Below are 27,638 nucleotides of genomic sequence, written 5' to 3' on the forward strand. Positions count from 1 at the left end.
GTTTTTATAACTCTCAGGATCTTCATCTGCTAATTCAGAGACTAACTTCATTGCACCTAAATGCCTTCTTGTTGACCAACCTCGAATCTACCAACTTTTTTTTTTCTTGATAGTCTTTTTTTAAGTTTATAGGTATATTAGCATTTCTTTAGCTACATTGAATATAGCAAATTATAGCTTTGATGCTGAAGGCGCCATGGTTACTGCGATACTGTGGATTTCGCGACACTAATTTTTTAACGAAATTACTTTCGCATATATCTAAACTACTTTCGTGAAACTGAGCTCAACATGCATGACACTAATTTCGTAATGTAAACTCGGCATTAGGCCACGACGACTTTTCAAAACCTACTTTGAGATATGAGTTCTAAAGTTAGATTCTCTAGGTATAGTTACAACGGCTGCCCCACCCTTCAAACCGAAACGTTTTACTGCTTCACGGCAGAAATTGGCAGGGTGGTGGTAACTTTTTTTTTTCTTCCGGGTACCTTTTTGTTGGTACCTACCCGTGCAGACTCACAAGACGTCTTACCACCAGTAATCACGTAAATTATACCAACATAACAGAACTGAAGTGTCAGAAAAACTACATCGAAAAACTGTATTGTCCCCATACGTGATCTAACTCGCCCCAAAGCCAAGGTCAGTCAGGTCAAGCTAGTTTTTTGTTTCTGTGTATATTTTGTAAATAATAATAAAGCGTACCTAAATGAAAATTCAATCTCCGGAACTATTTTAATCTAATTTTATTGGTATTATTCTAAGAAAAACTGCTGAAAATTTGTGTTGAGATTAGAAAGTGCCCCGATCCCCCTCAATCTACGATATACTATTTTTGTTTCTTAATCGGATTCGTTTGCTACCTTGATATATTTCTACGAATCTTACTCAAAGTGAGTTGGCTGTTTTCAGGCATTTTTGATCCAGAGTTCTGTGCTAGTGTTTTAAAACCAAGGAGTATCTAAATGTATATTATACATTACCTATGGGATTCATAAAAAAATCATAAAGTTGACAATTTAAATATTTAATTTCAACATTTACAATGTTTCTAATAACATTTGAAGTTAATAAGAATTTCGTCATAATAATCGGGTAGTTAATTTTTGAGTGTATATTTCTAATATTCTATACATACTGTATTAAAAGGTGCTATAAAAATAGCTTTCCTGGAGTCCAATGTTTTTTTGTATGCATGTTATCAAAATTTGTTATAATATGCTAAATAAAACAGCTAACAGTATGCACCAAAATGTCATCACACATTATAATAAATAATACCAGCTAAATCACAGAACTCATTTCAGCTACTAGTTATAGTTTTGGAAAAAGAGAATTCACTAAAAAAGTAGTTAGGAACTTTTTGCAAAACTATCACTAAATTACTCTAAATCTGGGAACCTTAACACTAAGCAGCTTTTTTGAGATTTAAAAGTGAGATTTCTATTAAAACAAACCTTGCTGTAATAATTTGCATTTGCAAGGCTATTCATGAAATATAATTTTACACAAAAATAATAATTATTAGCTTAATATAAGTGGCAACAGCCAGTAGTGCATATGAATTATATGAACTTTAAAAACATGAGATTTATCTGACAGCAAGGGTCTAATTTAATACTGCAGATCTTTAAAATGTGCTATGTGCAAGTTCCCTAAACAAAAAAAATTACTAATGGTGAGCTTGAAACCAGTCAATAATTATTCTTTCTTAGAATCTTTAAAGAGGTGTTCCTTTGCTAATGTGTATGCCAGCCCGATTGTAAGAGCTGACACTACAGTGCCTTGGGCAGCAACTCGGAGCTGCATTAGGAATACACTAGTGCTCATTTTTCCTCTCTTCTTGTAACTGTATGCACCATAGCCACAAACACCTACTAATCCAAGGAGCCCTGAAATATAATAAACTCTATTATCATTTGCAAGGATGATGTAACATATTATGGTGCAATTTTATCAAGGGGTGAAATGGTAATTGGTTTACGCGACATTATTGCAAATATACAGGGGAGCCATTTAAGTTTAAAATTTGGAAAAAATATCATAACAAAAAAACTTCTTCAGCCATTTGGTACGGTGTAAACTTAAGTGAAGCTCAATTAAAAAGATTTAAATGTTGATGCTAGTACCAAATAAAGGCACCTTTAAATACAAAGATAAATGTCACACATTAAGCGAAATGTCGCTTAAACCAAATAGCCATTCACCCCCTATATATATAAATAATATCAATATCTTTTTATTTAAATTACCATATACATATTTTTTACATTGTTGTATTTCTCTATTATATATCTTGCTTGGTTGCATCATAGTGGTGCAAATTGTTTATGAGCTTATCATGATTTGGATTTTCAGTAAATAACTCAGCAGAGAAAAGTTGTTGCATTGCAATCTCTGGGGAATTTACATGCACTACTACTTTTAAACACAATTTGGGTTGTAAATTAATTTTGTGATATAATTAATTAACTCCTTACCAATTATCATAAATGGTGAATCTTTTGACTTCCTGGCAAGTCTTTCAGATTGTGATTCTTCATTGTATTCAAATATTTGTTGGCTGTTAGTCATAGTGTCACTTAAACTGCAATAATTAAATAACATGAAAATGTTCACTACAATTCACTGTTCAAAATTTTAGTAACTAAACGGTCAAGAACGAAAGACATTGGCAGTGATTTTCAAGACGATTACAGCATCATGCAGATTTCAAGGGCAGCCAGCTGACGATTCGCGGAAAATTTCAGAACGTTATGTATGCATTAAAATATGATACTTCATGAATTTTAGAAACACAAAATTGTTGTCCATTACCTTATTAGTATCCAAAGAAACAAAACTAACGTGTATGCAGTTATATCAGAGTTACTATAAAATTAAATATTGCAGCACATTGCGTGAAGTTTGACTTTAAAAAAAAAAATCAGTAGTAGTTCAATTTTTTCAATTAGAAAGGCAAAGGTATTACACCATACAGCGTAATATTTTGTAAATTCTGTTTTATGAAAAATAATGTGAAGCGAAATAATATGGGATGAAAGATAGTCTCAGTTAAATGGTGTCTATTTACTGAGACTTTTTCAGTGAACCTTCTTGAAGTCCCGCTATGTCCAGTGGCTTTGTTTCTTTTTCGAACATTTCTGAATTTTCACAGATACTGAACAGTTAATTATCCAACGTTATTGCACATATAAATCTGAATCTGAAGTACCTACAACTGCAACCTTCCACATCTTTTGTGCTACTTGGGATAGATGTTTCGAATTCGGTATTCAGTATCAGTACTCGGTACAGCGGCGGATTAAAGGCGCCCTAGGCAATCACTTTATCGGCGCCCCTGTACCGGCCATAAATGGCCATCCTATTACTATAAATTTTAACTAGTTGTTTTTGTAATTACAATGACGTATCATCGAACCCTAGATTTTAGTAGACCAGGTCTCTTGTACTTACGCTAATGCGCGAATGAAATATGACGTTATAACTGTGAAGAAAGTCGATATGTTATTTTCTTTATTTATTTAAAAATTCTGAGTTCGCGCGCCTCTTGTAACTACACGCCCCTAGGCACGTGCCTAGTGTGCCTTACGGATAATCCGCCTCTGACTCGGTATCGTTTGGATGGTAAAACCATGATGGCTTTTAATACGTAGGCTGTACTTCATTCCTAAAGAACTGTTGTTTTGTAAGACACACTTCTGGCCTCGCATGGAGTGCTTCTACAATTTCTGTGCTGGGGCTCCTATTATGCTGATCTTACGGATTGCTTAGAACCTCTGGGCTACGGAGAGTTTGTGTTTTGTACTGTATGTTTCATGAAGAATGCTCTGAAGAAATGGTTTTCAACAATCGCGTCATCATCTTTTTAACATAGCACTATCTAGTGACGCAGCAGACGTCATGTACCTGCAACCACAGTGCTTATAGTAATTTTTTATCATCTTAGATCATTTATAACACGCACCATTCGGCCCTAGAATGAATCTTCTCTACACGGTGTTTCTTGAGTGCCATGACACAAACTTCTTCAAACGATATGTAAGGTTTGAAAGGAGTCGTGAGCAGTAGGAAGTGGCATAGCTGTTCTCCTGATAAACGTTAGGACAAAGAACGAATTATTTTTTTGTAGAGTTGTGTTATCAATTCTGCACTTCGCACTTAATAGCGATTGCGCAGCCTAATCCTTAGAACCTACAGGTTTGGATGGATCAGTCAAATGTTCGTAGGAGCGGGCGAGAATGAATGGGATCCAGTTCAATAAAGCCCTGTTTTCGTTCTCACCTTGTACTCGTAAACTGATTATTGAGCCGAAAATACGAGTAAAGCATTTGCTCATGCCACTCTTTCTTACAGGCACATTGGACATTGAAATAAATCTAATACAAAAATAAACAAATTTAATGATACAAATGTACAAAACCTTTTAAAACAGCCATCCCGATTTGACAACCCATAATACATATTTTGTACTAATAATATTAAAAAATATGAATAATATTAAATACACTGTTAGATAATAATAAATAAACCGTTAAAATTTCTATAATTTAAGGATAGTAGGTATAACAAATTAGCTTATAACTATATTGAGTTTAATTCTTATTTTCTTAATCTGTGATATAATTAAGAGTAAAATCTCCTGACTTCGGACAAAATCATTTCGTAAGTTGATTCATCAATTATTACAAATTGTTTCGCGCGCCTACTAAAGTAATAAATGTCGCCAGTATAAATATCAAACCATAATGCATGTATATGTAAATCATGTTTTTCTAAGCGTTTCTTTAACATTCCGTATGATGCTATATTTTGAAGCTGCTGCAATGTATTGACCTAGAAAATTCAACAATGTAATAAGTTTTCCCATCCACCCGTAGCGAGAATATCCTATTAATATCCTATTAGACTATCAGTGAATAGGTAGCCAAAAAAAAAGATAAATCAGTCGTCTTATGTGTCAGCTCTTTTTGGTTAATATTATTCATTACTGGTGGTAGGACGTCTTGTGAATCCGCACGGATAGGTACCACCACCATGCTTATTTCAGCCGTGAAGCAATAATGCGTTTCGGTTTGAAGGGTGGGGCAGCCGTTGTATTGTAAAAACCTTAGAACTCATATCTCAATGTAGGTGGTGGCATTGACGTTGTAGATGTCTATGAGAACTTAAATCTCAAAGTAGGTGCTGACATTGACTTTGTAGACGTTGTAGTTGTCTATGGGCTCCGGTATCCACTTAAGACCAGGTGGGAATTGAAATCGTTTACCCGCCTAAACAATAAAAAAATCGAGTTTCGAAGCGTTCCATTTTTAGTCAATTAGCAAGAGAATCCTAAAAATGTAAAACTTTGTTGGTTAGGTTACTTTGTGCGACTAGAGCTCGTCCACCCATCTAAGCAATAAAAAAAAGCCAAAATTTATTTAATTGGTTAGGAATAATAATGTTAGGTTGTTGGTGAAATCCTAGAAAAAAAAGCCAAAGCACAGAGTGATGAAAAAAGGGATAATGTAGGTAATTTGCAAACCTGAGATAGTTTATCTTCAATGCAAAATTTATTATCTGGATCTATGTAGGCGACAAATCTCCTCTGTGGTGTTTCGGCAGTGAATAGCATAGGTTTCGTAAAATCGCCATTCATTTCAAGGAATTTTTTCAAACTTGTCTCAGCATGAGTACACAACCAAGACTTCAATGGCGATATTCTTCTTTGCTCCTTAAAATTTAAGCTCACTGTAAATTATGTATGTATCGGTAAATGAGCAAATGTCAATAGGTTGTTTTAGGTGTCGTTCCTGTTTTTTTTTGTTATTAGATTATTAGCCAATTAGGGTAAAAGCATAGCTGGTGGCTCGGAGGCCTTTCCAAGTCCACTAGAGAGCTGGGCGCATTCAAGGACTAAGACAGGAAGGTATGCTAACAGTTGCTCGAGAGCGCCTGCGTAGGAAGCCTATCAACTCAAAAGCAGCTGAATATTAGAACAAAGCTATTTAATTTTTGTATAGTCATTGATCCTTGGTGTGTATGCAAAATTTCAAGTTAATCGGAGGTCTCAAAGTCGGTGAAAATAATTTTTAAATACTCCGTTACATACCAAAAAACATGTAAACATACCTACATACAGCCATAACCGTAACAAATATCTAATAAAAGTGTGATAAGAGAAGTATTAGTAAGTATTAACAGAGTATGGCGGGTGACTCAATTTCGTTTTGAAATCTTGAAATTTAAGAAATTTAAGCTTAAGGTGTGTGTGATTTATAACTACAAGGAAATACTAAACACTACGTTGTGATTACAAACTAGCCGATAGATCTGATCAATGTAACGTTATTAATGCGGGCTGCATGATGTATCTACATAAGCAATGGTGAAAATAACACGTGGAGCGCAACGGTTAAAATAATGATTGGCGAGGCAGTGAAGTATGGAAACACAGAGTAAGTTAAAGGTCTTAAACGTGCCACTCACCTTCGATCTTGAGTCGCGGTTCTCTATCACTCTTCGTTCATCTAAATGAAAGTCTTCACGAGGGCGTTTTTAAAGCGGATAAGCGGTGCAGACACTTCACATTACCAAATTATATTATAATATTATTATTAATTTTTTGTTAGGTGCGGTGCGGAAGCTTTTGTTGTTATATTATATCGTTTTCATAATTTTAATTGGCCGCGGCTTTTTTCGGATTAGTGCCCAGCCTCCTTCGTGGTTTCCGCGCCTAGCGGTATACATATGTAAGACATGGTACCGGGTAATATATCGTGTTGTGCCACGCTATTTTACTCAGGTTTATTTCGCGGGGAGTACAATTTTTTCCATGATATATGGTTTCGACACATCCTCGAACGATTTCCTCAATGAAGGTATATAAAAATGAACCGCGTAATTTTCTTTACTATTCGCAATCAATAGACGTACCTAATTATAGCGCATTGTGGCCGGCACGAGTACCTACATTCCACACACCGTTTAGATATTTATGTCGTAAGTCATTCATCAGTTCCGGTGTAAGCTGTCGATATAAAATTGATACTCCGATTTCGTACTTCAAGATGGGTGGTAACATTTACATTGTAATATCTACGGCCTTTGGTATCGACTTAACATCAGGTGGTCTTGCAAACTCTAATCCCGCAAAGGCGATGTCACATTGTATAGACTCCAAATTCAAGCCGTGTTAAATCCTGGTGAATAGTATAAGTCCGCACCACTGTGTAAGCTTACACAGTGGTGCGGACTTAGCTATATCGGACCGGATATGCGGACTTAGCTATACCCAACGCATGTAAAATTTATGCTTAATATAAGTCTAATGTCTAATAAGTAACACCATAGTAGCGGTTAACTGGCTTTTTTACATTATTTTGTATATCAGTTGTTAGATTAGTAAATTACGGTTTTTGTGACTTTTGAAAACTTACTTTATCGGAGGCTTCTTCACTTCTGAGCTGATAGAGAAGGTTCATTGCTTTGCAGTCACTATGGCCGCAGACTATTATATGACGTATGTTATTAATTATGCAACCTAATTCCAGTGCAGCTGGCTCACAACTGGTCATCTCGTCAACGAAATGTTGAGAGTGTGGTATGACATTGCCCGCGTTTCTCACTATAAAAAAAAACTGTTCTTTTAATTACCTAAATGTCTAACGATAGTCTAATGTATTTAAAAATATATTATCCATATAGTTGAGATTCATGATTACAAACCAACAAACATATCACCAACACTGGTTTCAGTAAATCTAGTAGGAATCATTCTGCTGTCCATGCATGTGTAGAATACTGCTTTGGGCTAAACAAATAATAAATAATTTTAGTCAATAACAAATTATTTATTAGTACATGGGCAAACGAATCCGCGGCTCATTTATGTTAAAGATATTAAACACATTATCAATACAGGCATTCAGCTTGTGACAGGCTGGGCGGCGGTAGCGGCAACTTTAAGCGACATTGTATCCAGTACTTCACCATTCCTACTAACACTATCTAAAATAGGAGTTAGTGCAAGACGTAGAAAGAGCTACGAAAGTATGATATTTGTTCTTCGGTTTGGGTTTAAAGTATGGGGCAACCGTTGTACTATAAAAAACTGAGACTTGACATGTTTTAATCACGTTTGAAGAGGGTGGCGGTATTTAGGTTGTTGACGTCTATGAGCATCGGTAAACATGGTAGGCAGCGGCTTGGCTCTGCCCCTGGCATTGCTGACGTTCATGAGCGACGGTGACCACTTACCATCAGGTGGGCCGTATGCTCGTCTGCCTACAAAAGCAATAAAAAAAAAAACTTAACACAAGTTGGGAAGTGAGATCGTCGATCCGCCTAAACAATAAAAAAAAGTAGTTTCAAAGCGTTCCGTTTTAGCCACATAATAAGAGAATCCTAAAAATGTAAAACGTTGGTTAGGTTACATTGTGCGACCAGAAGTCTTGTGTAACCGAACTGAAAGATTTTCCTGCGACAGCTCAATAAGGCCGTTTTCCAATTACAGCACAAGAGCGTATTATGCGGCATAATGCTAATAACTAAGCTTCAGCATAATTCGGCATTGTGCGTCACTGAGTCGCATTATGCTCTGTAATTACTTCCAATTAAAGTAAGCTTAGTTGAGCATTATGCCGCATATTGCGCTCTTGTGCTGTAATTGGAAAACAGTCAATAGTCAATTAGTGTCAATGTCAATGTCAAAAAAAGAGAATGTCTTTTGACTGGACACAAGTAATGGACATTTATGTTTTGTAAATAAATTTGTGAATGTGTTATCTTCACATAGGAATACTCTAACACAACACTAATATTACAAGCTTGCTTTAGTGGCGATAAATAGATTTAAAAAACATCACAATCATGGTAAGCAATACTCCACTTACCGTTGGATTGTCTTTTACTTCTTGAAACTGCTTAACCATGCTAGCTCGGTCTAAAACGCGGTATCGCATAATACCTCTTAAAATCTTCTCCATATTCGTTTCTTGTCACAACCATATATTATTATTGTTCCATGTTAGAATTTATAAATAGAAAAATCGAACCGTACATGCGTTCAACAGTCGCATGACATATCTGACCTTCTATATAATTCATTAGCTTATCGTACCCGGCTGACGCGTCATTTGTGACGGATGTGGTAGGTATAGTAGGTCAATGTACATTGCTGAAATGAATGAATTTTTTGTCATAATTTCTGCATAAATTATCTAAACTATTATGTTAACTATAAAAGAGTAGCGATTCTTAGTTGTAATCTTTTTACAAACATGAGGAACTGAAAACTGTTAAGTTTCACATTTGCGTATCATATTTATTACTAATATTTTATGTAAAATTTCAGTCCAACACTGCAAATACTATTGGAGATGTGAAAAAGAGTGAAAACATCCACACTCTTCCTCCAGACCATCGCTTTGTTGAGCCACAAAAAGCTGTTAAATCCATTACAGATATGACCATTTGGGAAAAGTCTGAGGCGTACATGGAATATACCGGATTTGTTGCTACACTGAATGAGTCTATAAAAGGAAAACCATTAACAGTTGATTGCAAAGTATCAGATAATGTTAAAAAAATTATAAACATGTTGGATAAAATTGATAGAATAATTGATGAGTTCCCTCCAGTGGAACAACCTCAAAGATTTGGTAATGCTGCATTCAGAGAATGGTTTGAAAATGTAAAGACAAATTCCACACAGTTACTTCAAGAAGCATTACAGCCAGAACTACATTTGGCGATACCTGAAATAAAAGTTTACTTACAGGAAAGCTTTGGGAATGCTACAAGAATTGACTATGGTACAGGCCACGAGATGGCATTTGTCATGTTCTTATGTTGTTTGTATAAAATTGGTTTTTTACAGCTAGAAGATAATGTGGCAACTGTTCTTATAATTTTTAATAAATATTTGAACATTGCTAGGAGATTGCAGAAAACATACCGAATGGAGCCAGCTGGAAGTCATGGTGTTTGGAGCCTGGACGACTATCAGTTTATACCATTTATTTGGGGTAGTTCACAGTTGATAGATCAACCCAAAATTTACCCTCCAGCTAAATTCCTAGATGATGAAATAGTTGATAAATATGCCAATGAATACATGTTTTTGTCATGCATCAAATATATAAAAGAAGTGAAAAAAGGACCCTTTGCAGAACACTCAAATCAGTTGTGGAGCATTAGTGCAGTTGGTTCCTGGATGAAAATTAATCAAGGTCTTATTAAAATGTATAAGAAAGAAGTATTAGCCAAATTCCCTGTAATTCAACATGTCCTCTTTGGTTCACTGCTGCCGATCAGAAGGTTCCCGATAATTGATTAAATAAGTGATAATCGTGAGATACGAGTTGAAATAAAAACTCTAGTTATGGAAGAATCAGTATTAAAATGAGGATTTCTATGTGAAAGAAAAGAATTTTGCAATTAAAAGAAATGTGGAAAAAATAAAACATATTTATCAAATATGATTGTTGCCTAGAAGCAAAGAGCATGATCGGAATGATGGGAAATAATTTTGTTTGATTGAAAATTTAATTAAATTTCACTGTAGAGTTTTCTTCTTTATTTAGGCTTATTCTGATTTTAGTGAAGTTTTATACACAGAAATTAGTAAAGTTTAAATTATTTAAATTATATCCAATTATATTTTAGTAGATTAAATTACTAAAGTACATACTACTAAAATACTGTTAGTTATATTTGCTGTGCTGTTGTAATAAATACGCATTGAAGTCTTTGCAATAGTAACCAGTTTTGATGAACTATATAATAAATATAGCACCTGCTTGCAAATTTGTCTGTTTAAAAGTATGTTTATTTATTTTATGAAATAAAGGCAATTAGTACATACATGTACTATGTAAAAAACATAATTGTATTTTCATTTATTATAGAGATAATAATTCAAGAGATTATATAAATAAAAAAATTAAATTACTATTACTAATTTTAAATATTTTAAACTTTATGTTGCTTAAAATATTCTTATTGCTACGTTAGTAATGTAACAAACACTTCTTATCACAGACGATAAGTAATCTTGCAATGACATTACAAAAAAGAGTCATGGCATTTACGTCTTATATTACGCACAGTCAAGAGTTCCGTAATTGGAATGAATTTCTCGTTTATAATTCAAAGTAGACACAGCTACTCTATCTATAACATCGGAAATACGAAAATATCCCGTAACTCTCAAACTATAAAATTGGCTGGAATTCGTATATAAATAATATTTCTCAAAGTTCTTCGGAAATTTTCGTTCTATCTATGAAAAGTAAATGAGGTGGGGAGATAGTCGACATTACAGGGGAACATCTCAGAGACTTTTTAAGGAGACTTAGGAACTATCATGTTACTTTTTAATACTTTTTCAATGATTTATTACTTATTTTATGATACACTATTATGACACATTTAAGTCATTGTGTACCCGTTTTTTGGTCAACATTAATATTTACATTACTGGATACATACAAGGATGTCAGTAATCCTTCATAAAAAAAAACCTAGGTAATTTCTATATGTATTAATAGTTCCCGAGAATACATTCAACACCCAAATTAGGTTTTTGAACAATACAAGCAACCTAAAGCAAGTTTCTAATAAATTTCGTAATATATTTTCGGTTATCTATTTCGTGTTTTTCGTTGGCGGCAGCCTTGATAGGTGTTGGTCAGATTTAAATTTGATTTAAATCAGTTGGTTTAGATAAAACAATGACTTAATTATAAAGAACGAATATTCGTATTGAATATCTCACCAGTTCTATGAAAATGCTTAAAACTACACATACGCTTTATAAAATAATGTGTCCCGTCAAGACAACGACGCTTTCCTCATATCTAAAGCATTTTTTATCATGTACCTAGGTACGGCAAAACCCGCTGTACGGCACTTCGTTAAAATTAGCTTAAATTAATTTTCTCCGCGTTAGTGCTCATTTCCTTTGAGCTTGTTGAAGTGGTTTTTGTAGAGAGTGTACATCATGCCTGCAGTAAGTGCACCGACTACAGTCCCTTGAGCGATCACTCTGAATTGCATTAGGAAAACGCTGGTACTCATAGCGCCGCGACGTTTGTAGGCGTAAGCTCCGTAGCCCACGGCTGCGACGAGGCCAGTGATACCTGGAAAGAGACAGACACTTGTAAAGTTGTGGGCTAAGGGATAAGGCGTCCGGTGTATGTACTTGTATCAAGCGGTGCCCCTATGTCAGGCGTTCAAATCACACGTGTTGATAAAGACTCACAATGAAAGTAAAAATAGTCCATGCGTTAAAACTTCATAAGGCTTATTACAGTAATCAAACGCAAAACATACATAAATTGGCGTCTTTTTTTGCTTCCTAGGTCTAGGCTAGGAGGTATTCCAGCTACGCTCGGACGGCTAGTAATTACAACTATGGCGTATTCTAAGCCTGCATGGGTAGATTCCCCCATCCTACCCATATCTCCCGCGAAGAAGTCCCGCTTTCCATTCATGTCTAAAATTGTGAGGTGACATTCAGATCGTGATATCCACGGGGTCCGGTAACTATATAACAATATTTGGTCTGCAATTTCGGCCATATATTTATAAAAAAAATATAATAATAATTAAGTACTTATTTAAAAACAGATAGCTCATGAAATAATTTAGCTTCCGTGGCCTTATGGTAAGATTAATACGGCAACGAATAAGTGGTTTTTATACACATGTCTAGAAACCACTTAATACCTGGTTGGCCGTCTATGTATCGAAAGTAATAAAAAGCATCAGCTATTAATCTGAAGTAACTGATATTATACATTTCAAATTTTTTTTGAACTCGTAAAGCAGGATCTAAATATGTACCTGTTTATTCTTTAGTTTTATCGAATCTACAAGACTGATAAAACAAATATAGTCATTATGAATACGACAATAATCTCTAGTACAATGATAATGGATAAACATACCAATCACCATAAATGGAGATTCCTTCGATTTACGAGCTAATTTCTCCGTTTGCGATTCTTCATGATAATCGAAAATCGGTTTCTCTTGTGACATTTTTCTGTAAATGCAAAATTATATTTAATCAATCTGTGGTTGTGTCTGGGTTGTACCTAGTTTTTATCTTAAACTTCGAAACTAAAAACACGTCGGTCATGTCAATCCATAACACAATTTATGTTTAAAAACAAAAAAAGTTGGTCCTAATTTAATTTAGTTACTGTTTTCATAATGCTTAACAAATGTGTAGTTTAAGGATGACGTCCGTGACCGCGAAACGAAATGATTTGGAACGTTGGAAATAATTTAATAGCATTATAAACGAGAGAATAAAATGTAAAAGTTTTAATTATTTCTGCTAGTCATGAAAATCATGACAATACTAAACTTGTAGTAGTTGAAAGCGTTAAATGAAAAAATGAGGTAACAATTGACCGTATCGTTGTGATTTTCATCTTTGTCAAGGTCACAAGATTGTATTGACATAAATCAAGGTCACACTACTTTTCGAAGTGATTATTTGATATATCTTTTTATCGTGAATCTTCCTATTCATCGTACATAATAAGCTGGGGAGTTATTTAGTGTACTTACATGGGATGTTATGGGTTGATACGCTCCTAAATTACCTACGTATTAATAATTGACACCAAGTGCTACTACTACACTTCACAAATGCACACTGACTAGAGTTGTTGAACAAATGCATGCGGGTTGCAAAACACATGCAATAATGTACCTACCATCTACTTAAGTTTATTTATACCTAATTGTTACGATGCATCATCACGGAATAACGGCGGGGAATTACAAAATCGAGATTCGTAGCGGCTGGCGTTTTCCTTGATACGTCACTGAGTTGTGCAATTAAAACATTTCTCAAGAATAGATTTTGTTTAAGGATACATTTTGTAAGAAACAATTTTGTTAAAATGTTTGTAACAATTTTATTGAGATTTTTTTCCTAACGAAACTTTGCATATTCCATACCTGCGCGTATCCCTATGACTTTGCTTCTAATGTCTAACTCTACAAATTCAACATTAAGACTATAAAAGAAATATAATTTATTGTGCCCTCTTTACTATCGTAATTAAATCACGAATTTACGTTGTTTTTAAAAGCAGCGTGATAACTATTGTGTTAGTATTAAGGCATCTTAAGCACACACATATCGAAAACACCCGCCCGGCCTAATTCATTCTCGTGCGAAGGATTCTGTTTCAAGTCACTGAAACTTTGGTCTTCGATATAGTGTGGTATTTATGGACCATAAATTAAATACAATATGTCTAAGAACATCGGTAAGTAAAAAAAAGGCGGGCTTATCTTAGACGATTACCAAAACTTTAAACGTTACCTTTTATTATAACCTATGTCGTTTATTATCGGTAATAATAAAAAAACAAAACACTGTTCATGTGAATAATTTAAACGTATGTAATTATTAAATACCTTGTCTTATCGTGCCTTGGTAATAGCAGTCTCCCTTCAGTGGAAAAGCACACGGTACTGAATGAAACACCGATCGGCAACACGATAACAGATTTCACAATCTACTATTATCCAATATTTGTAATATCGGCAATCCACTGTCGACTCGACGTGTCTCGCTCTCGACTTGTCTCACTTCAATGCGGGTTTTGGTATTGTGCACTACACAACCCAAACACTTTTGCAAAGCCTTTTTTTTAGGTCCGTTGGTGGGGTCTGACAGGAAACAGGTTCAGAAATACTTTTATGCAAAGTCGTTTGGCATTCGTGTTAGTTATTTGAACTGGACCAACATTTAGGACGGCAATTTATTTTTATTTATTTATTTCATTTACTTCAGATTTTGCATCCATATTACACTTCATTACACTGCATTAACATTTCATTTATACTAGAATTAAATAAAAATAATAACTACAATCTCGAACTAAAACAAAAGCAATAATAATAAAAATAAAAACAAAAAATCTAATAATAATAATAATAACAAAAACTCAAAATCAACATGAAAACTACCTTAATCTAAAGGCTGGTTTGGATAATATTAAATAAAAAAATATTCAAAATTCATGCAGAATTCGTCTTTCTTGGATTTATCCGCGCTTACTCCCGTGTTTTCAGTAAAGCTCAGACGTTTTTATATGCAAAGTTAATAGTAAAATAAATAAATATCTATGTAAACCTTGTACTTAAGTTTTTTACAAAAAACTTCGCCCGCGTGGACTACATTTTTGGACCTGCTCTAGTTAATTAAGTACAACAGTTTTCTTGACATAACCCCGCCATAGTTTATCAATGAAAACTAAATATCAAAACCGTTACGTTTAGACGACCTAACCGGAGAAATAGACAGCGACTTTGCTTTAGGCTATTTAAATATAAATTTTTTAAACTTTCGCTTTATTAGTCTTGTGGTTAGTGATCATACTTGGTCTTCTATTAATCAGGGTGTAATTCTCTCATTTGTATGTCTTCGGCACTCATAGACCATAAAACGAGACAAATTAGTTAGGTGTCAATTTTAAGCAAGTAGTAGCACAGAGCAGTGTGTTTGTTCTAAAGGTTATTATTTGAAATTTTTTTTATTGCTTAGATAGGTGGACGAGCTAACAGCCCAACCGGTGTTAAGTGGTTACTGGAGCCCATAGACATCTACAACGTAAATGCGTTATCCACCTTGAGATATAAGTTCTAAGATCTCAGTATAGTTACAACGGCTGCCCTACCCGTCAGACCGAAACGCATTACTGCTCCACGGCAGAAATAGGCAGGGTGGTGGTACCTACCCGCGCGGACTCACAAGAGGTCCTACCACCAGTGAAAACGCTTACTTCTTATAATAACATTATGTACGATAATAATGCTAAGAGACTACGAAGCTGTCGTTAAAGAAGGAACGGCTGTCCACTGCTATAGTCGACATGGTCGAAGAACAGGGGTTAGATAGCAAACGGTTCTTTAGATAATTATCATGTGGGCATCATATGTCATTGATGGCCATTCAAAAAACGAGTCGAACGGGGCAGTTCCAAAGCGCCTTCAAAACTATAATGCAGCAGTAGGGAATCTTACCACTGACGCGAGCAGAGACATGGACAAGCGTGGAAAATGGTTGAGGGTATGGGCAATTTTAGCCAGGGATCTCGTCATGCTTAAACTAAGGTGTTTCAGGCGAACCGAAACATAGCCTAACACCTAACACCACACGCCACCATGAAAATTTTAACAACAGTCTTCTATCGGCGTAGTATGTCTCATTATTCATATTATTATCTGAAATGATATGCTTCAAGAAATGAAACTGCAAGATTGCTGACGGTTTGCAAACTGATTTTATACATAACTAGCCGTGCTCGCCCGCTTCGCTAGGCATTTAAAATTAACATTATTATTTATTGTCATTATTATTAAGAAGTCCAACACTCATATAAATATTAGCCTATCCATTAAGTACATGTATTTTTTAAATAAATACCAAATTTCAAGTCAATCGGATGCATGGTTCAGTAGTTATATCGGAACATCCGTAAAAATCACTGTAGATTTATATATTAGTATAGATTTTACATAATTTGATATGAGCGAAGGCGTCACTTTTTCGTGCGTAAGATGTGCAACAGATAGCAAATAAGAAATGAATAATTGACAGCGCTGTAACAGTAAGCCTGTCTGTTCATAATCAATGCTTTACTAAATAAAAATAACATCTGAATATCCACGAAGAAAAATAAATCTGAGTTTCATCACATATTACAAAAGTATGAAATAAGCAGGATGCAGGATAAGGTAAGTGAAGAATGTAAACATCAAATACAAAAAGTATTTTTATTATTGAAAAATAGAATACACATACATGGTGTAAATTGACCATTCCCGAAGCCGAAACGACAATAAAGTAGTAAAGAAAATTATTACTTCCATTCAGATTGTTTTAGTAATGTCACAGGAGTTCACTGACCCCGCATCAGCCGACTTCTAATTGAGTTCCATTGCGTGCGATGCAAAAACGGTTATAATTTTTTAATTTAAATTTTAGTAGGAATTGGCTACAACTGTATTCGTTTTCGGGAGCTTTGCTAATACAACCAGTAGGCACTCATTAAATTAGTGTAGTCTTTGTTAGGAGTTTAAACGAGATATACAATATTACCATTATAATAATAAAATATTAAACTATTTTTATTTACTTATAATTATTCTGGAATAGAGACATATTGTCTGTATAATAACGCGATTTTTACATATTATAGAACAGGTTATAAATCATAATGCTGATATGTGAATGGGTTAGTTTTGTTAATTTATTTGCAATGTACTTAAATAGGACTAACATTATTTCTTAATAAATAAGAAAATTACTAGTTACTAGTCAGATTCACTAAATTTGTATTTAACCATGAAATTCTATGAAATTAATCATTCAATTCAATTATTTATATCCTATCCCAAAATCGCTTGTAACGACCTAGTGATGGACGTCGTCGCGAAATAATATTATGATAATTTGAAAGTAATGGTACTCAAAATATGCAATAAATTTTGCATTGGCGTAAAAATAATTTTACAATTATTTATATTAAATTTTTACTAATATTCTAAGCCCTAAATATGAGGCACTAAATTCTTTTTGTTTTAAATATATACAATTGGTTATAGGTTATTTACAGCTTGCTTTGGCAAGAATTATTATTGTTTTGTGCTTAGCACTCGAAACTTTATATTTTAATAATATATCAAGGTAAACGCTCAATAACTTATTTTGTGCTTAACCTCATATACTATATCACATTAAAACACGAAACACAGTTTACAAAGCAATTTAACTAGAATGTTTTGGAAAAAGAATTATAAATATAATATTTGATTATAATTACTTAAACATAAAAGCACTGTACACATTTTTATTCAAGATTTAAATACGTAGAAAACACAGTTATTTTGAGAAAAAACTAGGCATTTGCAAACAATCAAAAACATTCACAGAACTCTGTTTCTGAAAAATCGGCCCACAGCACCCGTTTTCTCGCGTGAGTTGTGGAATAATCTCCGTTGTAAATGCTTTCATAGTTGAGGTGAATGACCTTCGACCGCGCAAATTCACTACAGTATGCGTGATCTAGAACAAAATATATGCAGAATGTCTTATCATTGTATGTCCCGTTGTGCATAATGCACGCTGCAACCGAGCTTCATACTAGGTTATTAATAATACCAATAGACGTAGAGATAGAATTAGACGTAATAATCTATCTCTTAGGTTTATGGCGTTTCCTTTTAGATTTCGCCAATGTCAAGTGTATTTAATACTCTGCTTTCTATAGCGGGCTTCGTGAACGAGCAAGGTCACAGATATTCACTAAGAATTAAGTGAGTAGCTAAGAATGTTTGATGACAGGATCTCTGTTGATTTACCTATAGACGTAATAATGAAAATGGCGCGAAACTTGACAGTTTTTTTCAATACAGACTGACGAGTTTGTTCACGGTGTCAAATTAAGGAATGACAACAATGTGCGAACTGTTTATATACCAAGTCTATATTCTATTCACCAATAAATTGAATTTTACTTGGATTTTTAATTTTTTAATTTAATTTTGACTTTATTTATGACCCTGTATTAATTTTAATGGTTTCCGAATCTAGTCAGCCTGTGAACTACGAAATCTTTATCATATGCTTTAAGAACCTTTTGATTAATAAAGTTTTTAATTTGTAAAGTTACGAACGTATAATTTCAACTTTATTGGACAATGTAGAATGTGGGTTTTCTAGCTACATTAATTATTCGCGTTTTAGAAAACACCAAAGAAGTGCGTTATATTAAATATTGGATAATTCTGTCTAGTTTTGTTAACTCAACACCGTGTGGCCTGTGAACACAATGCAATTATGCAATATATTATAATAAGTTTAACTTGTCGCGAAAACTGAACTGATGACCAAGGTGAATCATTTTTGTGTTGATTAAGGGGGATATCCTTTTTCATATTCGCCAGTAAAAAGGGTTTTACGTTAAAAGTTTTTAAACAAGCTAAGGAGACGTATTTTTTAGCACGTACGTAGTTTTCTTGCACTGAGTGACCACCGTGCGAGTTTTTTTTCGTTTCACTGGTACTGACTGGGAGCGGAAGACGAGACCTTCTCTAGTTTCTCGAAATGCTTGCGCGCGTTCCTGATGTTGATGAGGGTCGCTTCCGAAGGTATCTTCGGATCGGACATCTCGACCATGACATAAGTGTTGCTCGTGAATCCGTCAATGAAAGCTGCGAACACGCTGTTGCGTACCTGAATGATTAAGGATAAATTTTGAACTAAAATTAATTTGTTTATAATAGAAAGGGATGGTTGTGCAGTGATTAATACCCGTGATTGGAGGGTCGTGGGTTCGATTTCGAGACCGGGCCAACATTCGTGTGATGTTTGTTCGCTCTTTCTGTGGGTTTTAATATCTATATGTCTTTAATATATCTATATCGTACTTAAACGTCTCTGGTTTTCATAGTAAAGGAAATCCCAGTTTGGGTCTACTTTTTTTTATTGCTTAAATGGATGGACGAGCTCACAGCCCACCTGATATTAAGTGGTTACGGAAGCCCATAGACATCTACAACGTAAATGCGCCACCCACCTTGAGATATCAGTTATAAGATCTCAGTACAGTTACAACGGCTGCCCCGCCTTTCAAACCGAAACGCATTATTGCTTCATGGCAGAAATAGGCAGGGTGGTGGTACCTACCCGCACGGACTCACAAGAGGTCCTACCACCTACTTGACCTACATGACCGTGTGTGATTGTATCCGGTAAACGTAAACATTATTATTATTATTATTGTTTTTTTTGGCTCTTTCCCGTTTATTGCTCACTTCACGTCACACGATCCAGCCCTTCAAAGACAATCAAAAACCCACCTCCATGCTCTGAAACTGCGCAGCAAGCTTCGAACAAGACAGTTTGAACTGTTTCACGATATTCGAGACTTTCTCGAAGCGATGCGCGTCCCGATGTTGCCGGCGTTGGCAGTGCGACACGACCAAGAATGTTGCTCGCTCGAATAACAATACCTGAAATTCATTTTTTTTTATTCTGTCAAAATTTTAGGTTAAACTTAGTAGGGGTCGAAATTGACCCAGTGTGGACAACTCAGGATAGAAATTCCGAACGCAAACGAATCAGGAGACACCAACCCACCTAAGTGGGAAATAGCAGTTAATAAGAAGAATAAAAGTTTTAGGTTAGTCGCTCCGCTTCAAGGGTAATCAGGTGCTTTACTTCAAAAATGAATTCTTTGACAATATACATAGTATTGATAATGTAGTATACATTTTATTTGGTTCGCTTATATGACATGTGCCATTATGTGTAATGATAAATTATTTTTGTTTTTTTTTATTAGCAATGGTTTTCTGAAACACGTAATAAACGCGAAGGTATCATCATCATTCTGCCTATTCGTGACGCGAAGTAAACAGGAGTTCCGGTTTGAACAGTGTGAAGCCAACCGTTTTACTTGACAATCATGATTTAGACCTACTCTAGACTTAGTCGCTTCGTGACTGGCGACTTTATTGTTGCGATTTCGTACATTCCGGTGAAGTTTGTTGTCGATATCAACAAGCTCGCCCAAAGACACAACTCAGTGAGCGTCTCGTCGGATCTTCTCAGTGGGTCAAGATTTGGATCCGGTGGTAGATCAGCGAATCACTGCTCTGGCTAGGACTAGTGTTAGCAAGTATTCCAAGGTTGAGCCCCGGAAGCTCACTTATCAATCCACGCGTAGTTGGAAAAGCCCCTTAGGCTACCAATGACTAGGTGGGAAAATTTTAGTATTATAACCAGTGAATAGAAGATTATGGTTTACAAGCAATTATAGCCTGAAAAAGGAGCTGGTGCTCCTTCAGGTTGCCTGTATATTCCTGTTCTTAAATTGTTTTTTTTTTATTGAAAATATCCACTAACCTCATCTGCATCAACGATCGCGGCGAATTGTTTCAATGACGACTCCAATGCTTTGACATTAGGTATTAATTTGTATACTATACTAGACCACGCCCTAAAAACAAACAATTTATTAATTTATTAAGTGTCGCTTTACCATGCCAGAAACAGCAGGGCGTAACGAATTTACTTAATCCTTTAAGGTCCAGAGTTTACACGTATTGGAAATATTATAGTCTTACATTACATTATTCTTAGGACCGCAATGGGTTAATAGTCATAAATAATTGATAGACCGCATAAATTAACCCTGCTATTTGTTTAATTCTAAAATAGTGAAATTAAACTTAAGCGTAAACGTATGTGTGTATCGACCAAGCCGTTCGATCGAGTTGTGTGCTTGACATTAATCCATCACGGCCGTTTGGTGTAGTGGTAAGTGACATGGTCACTACACAAGGGGGTCGCGGGTTCGAATCCCGCCAAGGGAAGATATTTGTATGATAAATATAAATATCTTTTCCCGGGTTATGGATGTATATTAAATATATGTAAGTGTATAATAAAAATCTTACATTTATTTCCGTTATCTGGTACCTGTAACACAAGTTCTTTACGAACTTATCACGGGACCAGTTAACGTGGCATGATTGTTTAAAAAAAAATCACGACTACATCATTTATTTGTTGGGAGTTCGCGTTCAATAGATCTGTTTGTTAATAATACTGTTACGCGCTGGGGTTCGGGATAAATAATATTTCACCAAAGTACAACTTAAAACTGTATTCAACACTTGGAACACTTAAAGCATTTTCAAATTCTTAATTCGCTTCGCTTCAGGTGATCCGTTCGCTATTTCGCTTCGGGTAGTTCCGATTACTGACTGACTGCGTGCCATCTCTACTACACTTTTATAGCCGATACCTCATGCCTAGAATTATCGAGAATATTCCACACATCTCTAGTAGTAGTTACCGCTATCTGACAATAGATGACGTTGTACTTCTCGAGCGTTCTAGGTGCTACTAGATCCTTCGATATTCGTTCGTCTATTCGGCGATAGATGGCGTTACTCTTACCAGCGTAACAATACGTTAGTTTGACAGTTCTAAATAGTCTCTTGCATTGACCAAGACTGTTTGGTCAAGTATGTATATGCGTTTCGATGTAATGTCGCTGCTCGGTAGTTCTTAGAGTGATTAATCAAAAAGTCGTTTTTAACCGTTATCGCGTCGTGGGCAGGCTGGCCTCATAATGGTCCCAAAGAACTTGACATACAAGGGTTGCTTTGTCTATCGGGGTCGCGAACATGTTTTATAGATGTCTTTAAGGTATTGGTTAGTGCAAATAATCAATTAAGGCGCGAGGTCGATGAACTCTTGCGCCGTAGAGTCCCTTAGCTGCCTTTGTTTTTTGAGGACCAGTACGGTAGTCTACTGAGTTTCTCACCGGATCTTCTCAATGGATCGCGATTCCGATCCGGTGGTAGATTCAGCGAAGCCCTGCCCTTGTTAGGGTTAGTATTAGGAAATTCGTCAGGCTGGGTCCCGTGAGTTCGCCTAAACGTTCGACGAACCTAGCATAACCCCTCGAGATTACTAGCAATAGGTAGGCAAAAATAATAATCAAGATACTACATCGAACGCGCAACAACCATGACTTCTGTTCCATCCATCGACGCCGGAAATACCCGGTCAAGTATCGATTTGTCGCTTAACACTACCGATGAAACTTTGATGATGGTGAAACATACCGCGCTCCATTTGTAATACTAATTAATTAACAAAATTATCTACAGTTACACAATTTCGGTATATGACTCACAAATATGTGGGTGATACGTATTTATGTTTGTGTTTAGTAAATGCAATCCATTGTTCCGATATGTGTGTGTGTATCATTGCAACAAAACTATCAGATAACTGTTATTTAAGTAGTAGTATAGTATGTATTTATATTATCACATACCAAACACTTTATTATCGCACTTAAATATTGGGCAAAAAGTGTTTAAAAATGCGATTTTAAAAATGCATCTTATTACCATGAAAAGTCTAAAATAACCAAAATATATGCAATACTGTGTGTGTGTTATTATTTTTTAATTTTTTTTATTACACGTACCGAGTTTATGAATAACGTTTGTCCTTATTTGAGGAATTTATTTGAAAATCTGAATAGACAGATTTATATTTTACAGATTAATTATCGACTCGGGAGTGTTCTAATAAAATAGAACAGCAATAAACACAGATACGTTTTAAACATATCTAGATTCAATTATTACTTAGACTAATGAGCTAACGGCCGGCGTGAAGTGATTATTGGCCTATAGACATCATAATTAGAATTACGGTAGGCAGCGGCTTGGCTCTGCTACTGGCATTGCTGAAGTCCATGGGCGACGATAACCACTTACCATCAGTTGGACCGTACGCTCATCTGCCTACAAGGGCAATAAAAAAAAACTCGGCACACACCATGAGACTTATGGTCTATATTTCAATTATATAGTAATTATGAAAATTTTTGGTTTGATTTTTATTAAATGATGTTATGGAAGTTGTGGAAGTCATTCGTAAACGTCTCGATATCTCATGTTATGTGTTTTATTAGCACTAGATGAAGTATATCGAAAGGTGAAAAGCTATTTTGCTTAAGCGACGTTTTTGCAATTTTACAGGAGAGCCATTTAAAGTTTAAAATTTGGGAATAAATATCATAACAAAAAAACTTCTTCAGCTCTTTCAATGGGGGTAAACTTAATTTAAGTTCAATTAAAAACACCTAATTGTTGATATTAATGTCAAATAAAATGGAACTTTAATTACAAAGATAAATGTCACATATTAAGTGAAATTTTCACGGGTGGTAGGACCTCTTGTGAGTCCGCACGGGTAGGTACCACCGCCCTGCCTATTTCTGCCGTGAAGCAGTAATGCGTTTCGGTTTGAAGGGTGGGGTAGCCGTTGTAACTATACTGAGACCTTAGAACTTATATCTCAAGGTGGGTGGCGCATTTACGTTGTAGATGTCTATGGGCTCCAGTAACCACTTAACACCAGGTGGGCTGTGAGCTCGTCCACCCATCTAAGCAATAAAAATAAAATAATAAAAAGTCGCTTAAAACAAATAGCCTTTGACCCTTTGATATCATCATTTTTAAACAAAAACAAATGTCACCATAATAATAAATTAAAAAAAGTTATCATTAATATCTTACTTATACAATGTCTCATCCCAGATACTGGTCCTAAAGCAAGTGCATTCTAATGGTTTGGAAAGCCCTTTTAAATCTTCTTCCCTTGCTCTGAATATTTCTTCTCTTTGTTCTTCTGCCACTAAGTCCATTTTGTGTACTAAACAGAATATCCTGGCTTCTGGAGAGTTCTATACTAGGAAAGAAAGGTATGTGTTTACGGGTGTTATGTAAATTCAAGCAATATTTCGAAATAAAGAGTTTTGTTTGAAAGGCCTATTAAGATTTTAGAATTGGCATGACATTAAATTTTGCATTAAATCAATAGTTAGCTGAAGTGTAAAAAATTGTCACAGTTTAGTTAACAATACTGTAAATTTTCTTTTTAAGATAAGATACAAAATACTGAATTACTAATAAGAAAATAATCAAAACTACTTTTATGTTATAATGTTGCATTTATTTTGTCTTTATATCAGATGTTTCAAACACTTTTCGTGCATAAGGACAGTGAATTAAACCATGAAATAGATCAAACCTTAAGAGTAGTTTTTATGTAGTAATACCATGTATATAATTAAGTAGTCATAGATGACTCGCAAAGGGGGGAAATACTAGGAATCTTCTAAGAATTTTGTCAGATAGATGTGACAGCATATACAAAAATGTGAGAAAATTGTTATGATATTTTCAATTTCAGTTCAGTTTTTAGTTTCTTGTCTCTGCTAAAAACTCTGCAAATTTAAAATGCTCTGTATTGTTAGCTACACAGTAATATTTAGCTTTCAACAGAACAAAACTCATTGAGATATTAATTTTGTTTACTAGAAGTGTTACTAGCAAATTATGAAAAAATGTAGGTATGAAATACTAGCAGTTCCAAGTTATTATTATAGATCCCTGATCCCTGGTAGTAGTATCCACATATTTATAATAACATAAGAGCAATAAAGGATAAAACAATAGAATATTGTGTGATGTTAGTAGGTTAGTAGGCAACAGCTTAGTTGTTCTCCTGGCATTTATATCTATGAACAGCACTGTTCACTCACTATCGGAGGGCTGTCTGTCTACATGATAATAAAAAACCAATAACTGTAAAATATAAAAATGTTAACCTGTAAAATCGCCTCAAGACATGACTGGTAGTAATGCATATCTTTTTCCATTTCACGACTTTCTACATCAAAAACATATATCAGAACTTCAACGTTCCTGAATATATTGTCTCTTTGTGATGCAAAATAGTTTTCCATGAAAGCTTCCTGACCACCACAATCCCATAAGTTGAGAACCAAATTACCGAGGAAACGGACATGTGAATGTTCAACGTCAACTGAAAAAATTTATTAAACGGCACATTTACAATATAATAAATATACACAACAAAACTATTTCTTTATCTCTATATTTAAATAATGTGTAATCAAAAAAATTATAGCTCTGCAAGAACTTTTACAAGTCCAGACTTAATTGTTTAATTAAAAAGTCATATTATATTCAATGTACAAATACTTTACTGTCACCATTGTGACTATTTTGTATATGAATTTTTTAAATCGTTTTAGTAATTATTGCTATAAGTGACTTACTTGTTGCTCCGAGGCGTCTTGTATCCCTTGCTATATAATTGGCGAATATGATAGACCTCATACTGGTTTTACCAGAACCACTTTTTCCCATTAATAGTACCTGCAATCACCAATATTTTTTGTTGTATATTGTATAAACTAAGGTAACGAGTTTGTTGCCAAATTGAAAACTGATTCCTCTTTGTTTAAGTTTACCTTTTTCTTCATTTTGGAAAAAAAATGTTCTAGGTCAGGGGTTCAAATCTTTGTTTTTTATTTTTGCTAACTCTCAATGTTATGTTAACTTGTATGCGAGTTAACAGTTATGAATCGTCTAGAACAAACTTCGTTATGACCACTTCGATGTATGTTACGGGTAGATAATTAAAATTTCTATATTAAAATTAAAACAGGAGGCGTAGTTTTCCTCTGTTCATTGACTTCACTAACTGTCAAGTTTAGTTGATGATTTGATTGAGGTTGATTTTGGAACTTTGGATATTTGACATTGACATCAATGACTAGTTTTTTTTAAAATATTTTATGGTCTAGTAACGAGACTCTTAGACCGAGTCTTAAGTTTTTTTAAAAATCTGTTACATAATAAACATGATACGTGAAGTGAAATGAGAGGGAGTTGATTAATTTGAAACTCTAATCAATTGACAAATTAATAAATACAATTGAACCGATATGATATAGGATGAAATAAAGTCATAATTAAATCGTGGTTATTTATTGAGACCATTTCAGTAGACTTTATAAATGATCCGGGAAGCTACGTTCAGCGGTTTTGTTTCATTGTTTCACGATTGCGCACTTTGGCAGATGCTCAATCACCGTTAATACATATTTAAATTTTTAGATACATTAAATTAACAAAATAAAAATATTCACACTACTTTCCATCTCACGTTTCCATCGAAAGGTCCAAATAATTAATGACTGTGTAATAAAACGCCAGCACCATTTAGATATTGTGGAATTACTAAAAATCAACAATACAGGTGGGATAGTATTTTTACTTCATATATGTACAATTAATGATTGAAAAACCGACGTTTAGTTTTGAAACAACGAGCTAAGTTAACGTATCACGTGCTTTTGATGTTTAATTTGCAAGAGATGGGTGATGCTATATTGTGGAATTACTAAAAATCAACAATACAGGTGGGATAGTATTTTTACTTGATATATGTACAATTAATGATTGAAAAACCGACGTTTAGTTTTGAAACAACGAGCTGAGTTAACGTATCACGTGCTTTTAATGTTTAATTTGCAAGAGATGGGTGATGCTAATCTTTACTGAAACAATAGAGAAACGCAACTCTGTTAAGCACTGTTAAGCAGTATTTAGCATTTGAAGCATTTTAAATATTTTCACATTCATAATGGAAAAAAAATTGAGAGAAAGGATTACTGGTGTCCTGGTGGCATTTCCAGTTTCACAAGCGAGCACCGGCTCAGCCAGGAGCGACGGTAATTGCTAACAGCCTCCTGAGGGCCTCCGGAGAAAACTAACAACTCAAAGGCAACTGCTTCACGAATGAACCTCATTTACATTAATTTATATTTACTTGGCAATTCATAGATAAAATTATGGAGACCAGAGGATCTGTCGAGATATTATTTTATGACCGCGTCCGGAGAATTGGGATTTCGAGCTTCCTCAAATTGGTGATATTGACATGACTTCAATGCGTTCTTTTTTTTCCTACCTATGCTGGTACCTTAGAACGTTATTCTTGCGTAACTTGACGAGTAAGTGAGCTCGCGGGGCTCTAACCTGTGACGTTGCTAACACGAGCCCTAGCAAGAGCCGTGCTTCGCAGAATCTACCACCAGATCGGAAACGCGACCCACTGTGAAGATTCGGCAAGAAACTCAGTGGGCTGTGTCTGAGGGTTAATTTACTCGTCGAGCCCTTCGTCGCAAGCGACGGGTTCGACGAGAACG

At 34.9% G+C, this 27,638-nt stretch overlaps 5 protein-coding genes across 8 annotated transcripts; 1 reads left to right on the forward strand and 4 right to left on the reverse strand.

Moving 5' to 3' along the window:
* Positions 1 to 1,014: 1,014 nt before the first annotated feature.
* On the reverse strand, positions 1,015 to 2,849 carry LOC101741702 (HIG1 domain family member 1A, mitochondrial). Its single transcript, XM_004922935.5, has 3 exons — positions 2,821 to 2,849; positions 2,484 to 2,590; positions 1,015 to 1,895 (listed from the first exon to the last, which is right to left on the reverse strand). Exons 2-3 carry the CDS (start codon positions 2,575 to 2,577, stop codon positions 1,705 to 1,707), a joined length of 285 nt encoding a protein of 94 aa, XP_004922992.1. The 5' UTR covers positions 2,578 to 2,590; positions 2,821 to 2,849; the 3' UTR covers positions 1,015 to 1,704.
* LOC101742626 (beta carbonic anhydrase 1) lies at positions 1,015 to 9,126 on the reverse strand. 2 transcript variants are annotated; one of them, XM_062672697.1, is made up of 7 exons: positions 8,880 to 9,126; positions 7,714 to 7,798; positions 7,425 to 7,612; positions 5,531 to 5,719; positions 3,971 to 4,839; positions 2,821 to 3,912; positions 1,015 to 2,590 (listed from the first exon to the last, which is right to left on the reverse strand). In XM_062672697.1, the coding sequence occupies exons 1-5, from the start codon at positions 8,970 to 8,972 to the stop codon at positions 4,630 to 4,632; spliced, it is 765 nt and encodes a 254-aa protein (XP_062528681.1). In that variant the 5' UTR covers positions 8,973 to 9,126; the 3' UTR covers positions 1,015 to 2,590; positions 2,821 to 3,912; positions 3,971 to 4,629. The 2 variants fall into 2 exon arrangements, with proteins under 2 accessions (XP_062528681.1, XP_004922999.1); XM_004922942.4 differs by having other exon boundaries at positions 2,821 to 4,839.
* LOC101742378 (serine/threonine-protein phosphatase 2A activator) lies at positions 8,683 to 10,874 on the forward strand. Its single transcript, XM_004922940.5, has 2 exons — positions 8,683 to 8,859; positions 9,341 to 10,874. The coding sequence occupies exons 1-2, from the start codon at positions 8,857 to 8,859 to the stop codon at positions 10,322 to 10,324; spliced, it is 987 nt and encodes a 328-aa protein (XP_004922997.1). The 5' UTR covers positions 8,683 to 8,856; the 3' UTR covers positions 10,325 to 10,874.
* LOC101741941 (HIG1 domain family member 1A, mitochondrial) lies at positions 10,537 to 14,613 on the reverse strand. 2 transcript variants are annotated; one of them, XM_004922937.5, is made up of 3 exons: positions 14,431 to 14,613; positions 12,939 to 13,036; positions 10,537 to 12,128 (listed from the first exon to the last, which is right to left on the reverse strand). In XM_004922937.5, the coding sequence occupies exons 2-3, from the start codon at positions 13,030 to 13,032 to the stop codon at positions 11,935 to 11,937; spliced, it is 288 nt and encodes a 95-aa protein (XP_004922994.1). In that variant the 5' UTR covers positions 13,033 to 13,036; positions 14,431 to 14,613; the 3' UTR covers positions 10,537 to 11,934. The 2 variants fall into 2 exon arrangements, with proteins under 2 accessions (XP_004922994.1, XP_004922993.1); XM_004922936.5 differs by lacking the exon at positions 14,431 to 14,613 and adding an exon at positions 13,570 to 13,610.
* Positions 14,614 to 16,780: 2,167 nt separating this feature from the next.
* On the reverse strand, positions 16,781 to 26,207 carry LOC101742921 (ras-related GTP-binding protein A). Of its 2 annotated transcripts, XM_004922945.5 has the most exons (8): positions 25,896 to 26,207; positions 25,701 to 25,800; positions 25,227 to 25,444; positions 24,133 to 24,299; positions 20,930 to 21,023; positions 19,882 to 20,034; positions 19,030 to 19,255; positions 16,781 to 18,085 (listed from the first exon to the last, which is right to left on the reverse strand). In XM_004922945.5, exons 1-7 carry the CDS (start codon positions 25,905 to 25,907, stop codon positions 19,076 to 19,078), a joined length of 924 nt encoding a protein of 307 aa, XP_004923002.1. In that variant the 5' UTR covers positions 25,908 to 26,207; the 3' UTR covers positions 16,781 to 18,085; positions 19,030 to 19,075. The 2 variants fall into 2 exon arrangements, with proteins under 2 accessions (XP_004923002.1, XP_004923001.1); XM_004922944.5 differs by having other exon boundaries at positions 16,781 to 19,255; positions 25,896 to 26,193.
* Between the last annotated feature and the right edge of the window lie 1,431 nt (positions 26,208 to 27,638).

Source organism: Bombyx mori, chromosome 15 (assembly GCF_030269925.1).
Source record: "Bombyx mori chromosome 15, ASM3026992v2".
Lineage (NCBI taxonomy): Eukaryota > Metazoa > Arthropoda > Insecta > Lepidoptera > Bombycidae > Bombyx > Bombyx mori.

Excerpts from the sequence above, each read along its gene's own strand:
- LOC101741702 (XM_004922935.5), bottom strand. The coding sequence starts at position 2,577 with ATGACTAACAGCCAACAAATATTTGAATACAATGAAGAATCACAATCT. Across the intron at positions 1,896-2,483 it reads TTCACCATTTATGATAATTG|GGCTCCTTGGATTAGTAGGT; the intron begins GTAAGGAGTTAA and ends ATTATATTTCAG.
- LOC101742626 (XM_062672697.1), bottom strand. The coding sequence starts at position 8,972 with ATGGAGAAGATTTTAAGAGGTATTATGCGATACCGCGTTTTAGACCGA. Across the intron at positions 7,799-8,879 it reads AAGTAAAAGACAATCCAACG|CCCAAAGCAGTATTCTACAC; the intron begins GTAAGTGGAGTA and ends TTATTTGTTTAG. Across the intron at positions 4,840-5,530 it reads TTGAAGATAAACTATCTCAG|GTCAATACATTGCAGCAGCT; the intron begins GTTTGCAAATTA and ends TGAATTTTCTAG.
- LOC101741941 (XM_004922937.5), bottom strand. The coding sequence starts at position 13,032 with ATGTCACAAGAGAAACCGATTTTCGATTATCATGAAGAATCGCAAACG. Across the intron at positions 12,129-12,938 it reads ATCTCCATTTATGGTGATTG|GTATCACTGGCCTCGTCGCA; the intron begins GTATGTTTATCC and ends GTCTCTTTCCAG.
- LOC101742921 (XM_004922945.5), bottom strand. Across the intron at positions 25,445-25,700 it reads AAGACGCCTCGGAGCAACAA|TTGACGTTGAACATTCACAT; the intron begins GTAAGTCACTTA and ends AAATTTTTTCAG. Across the intron at positions 21,024-24,132 it reads TGGGATGAGACATTGTATAA|GGCGTGGTCTAGTATAGTAT; the intron begins GTAAGATATTAA and ends GTTTGTTTTTAG.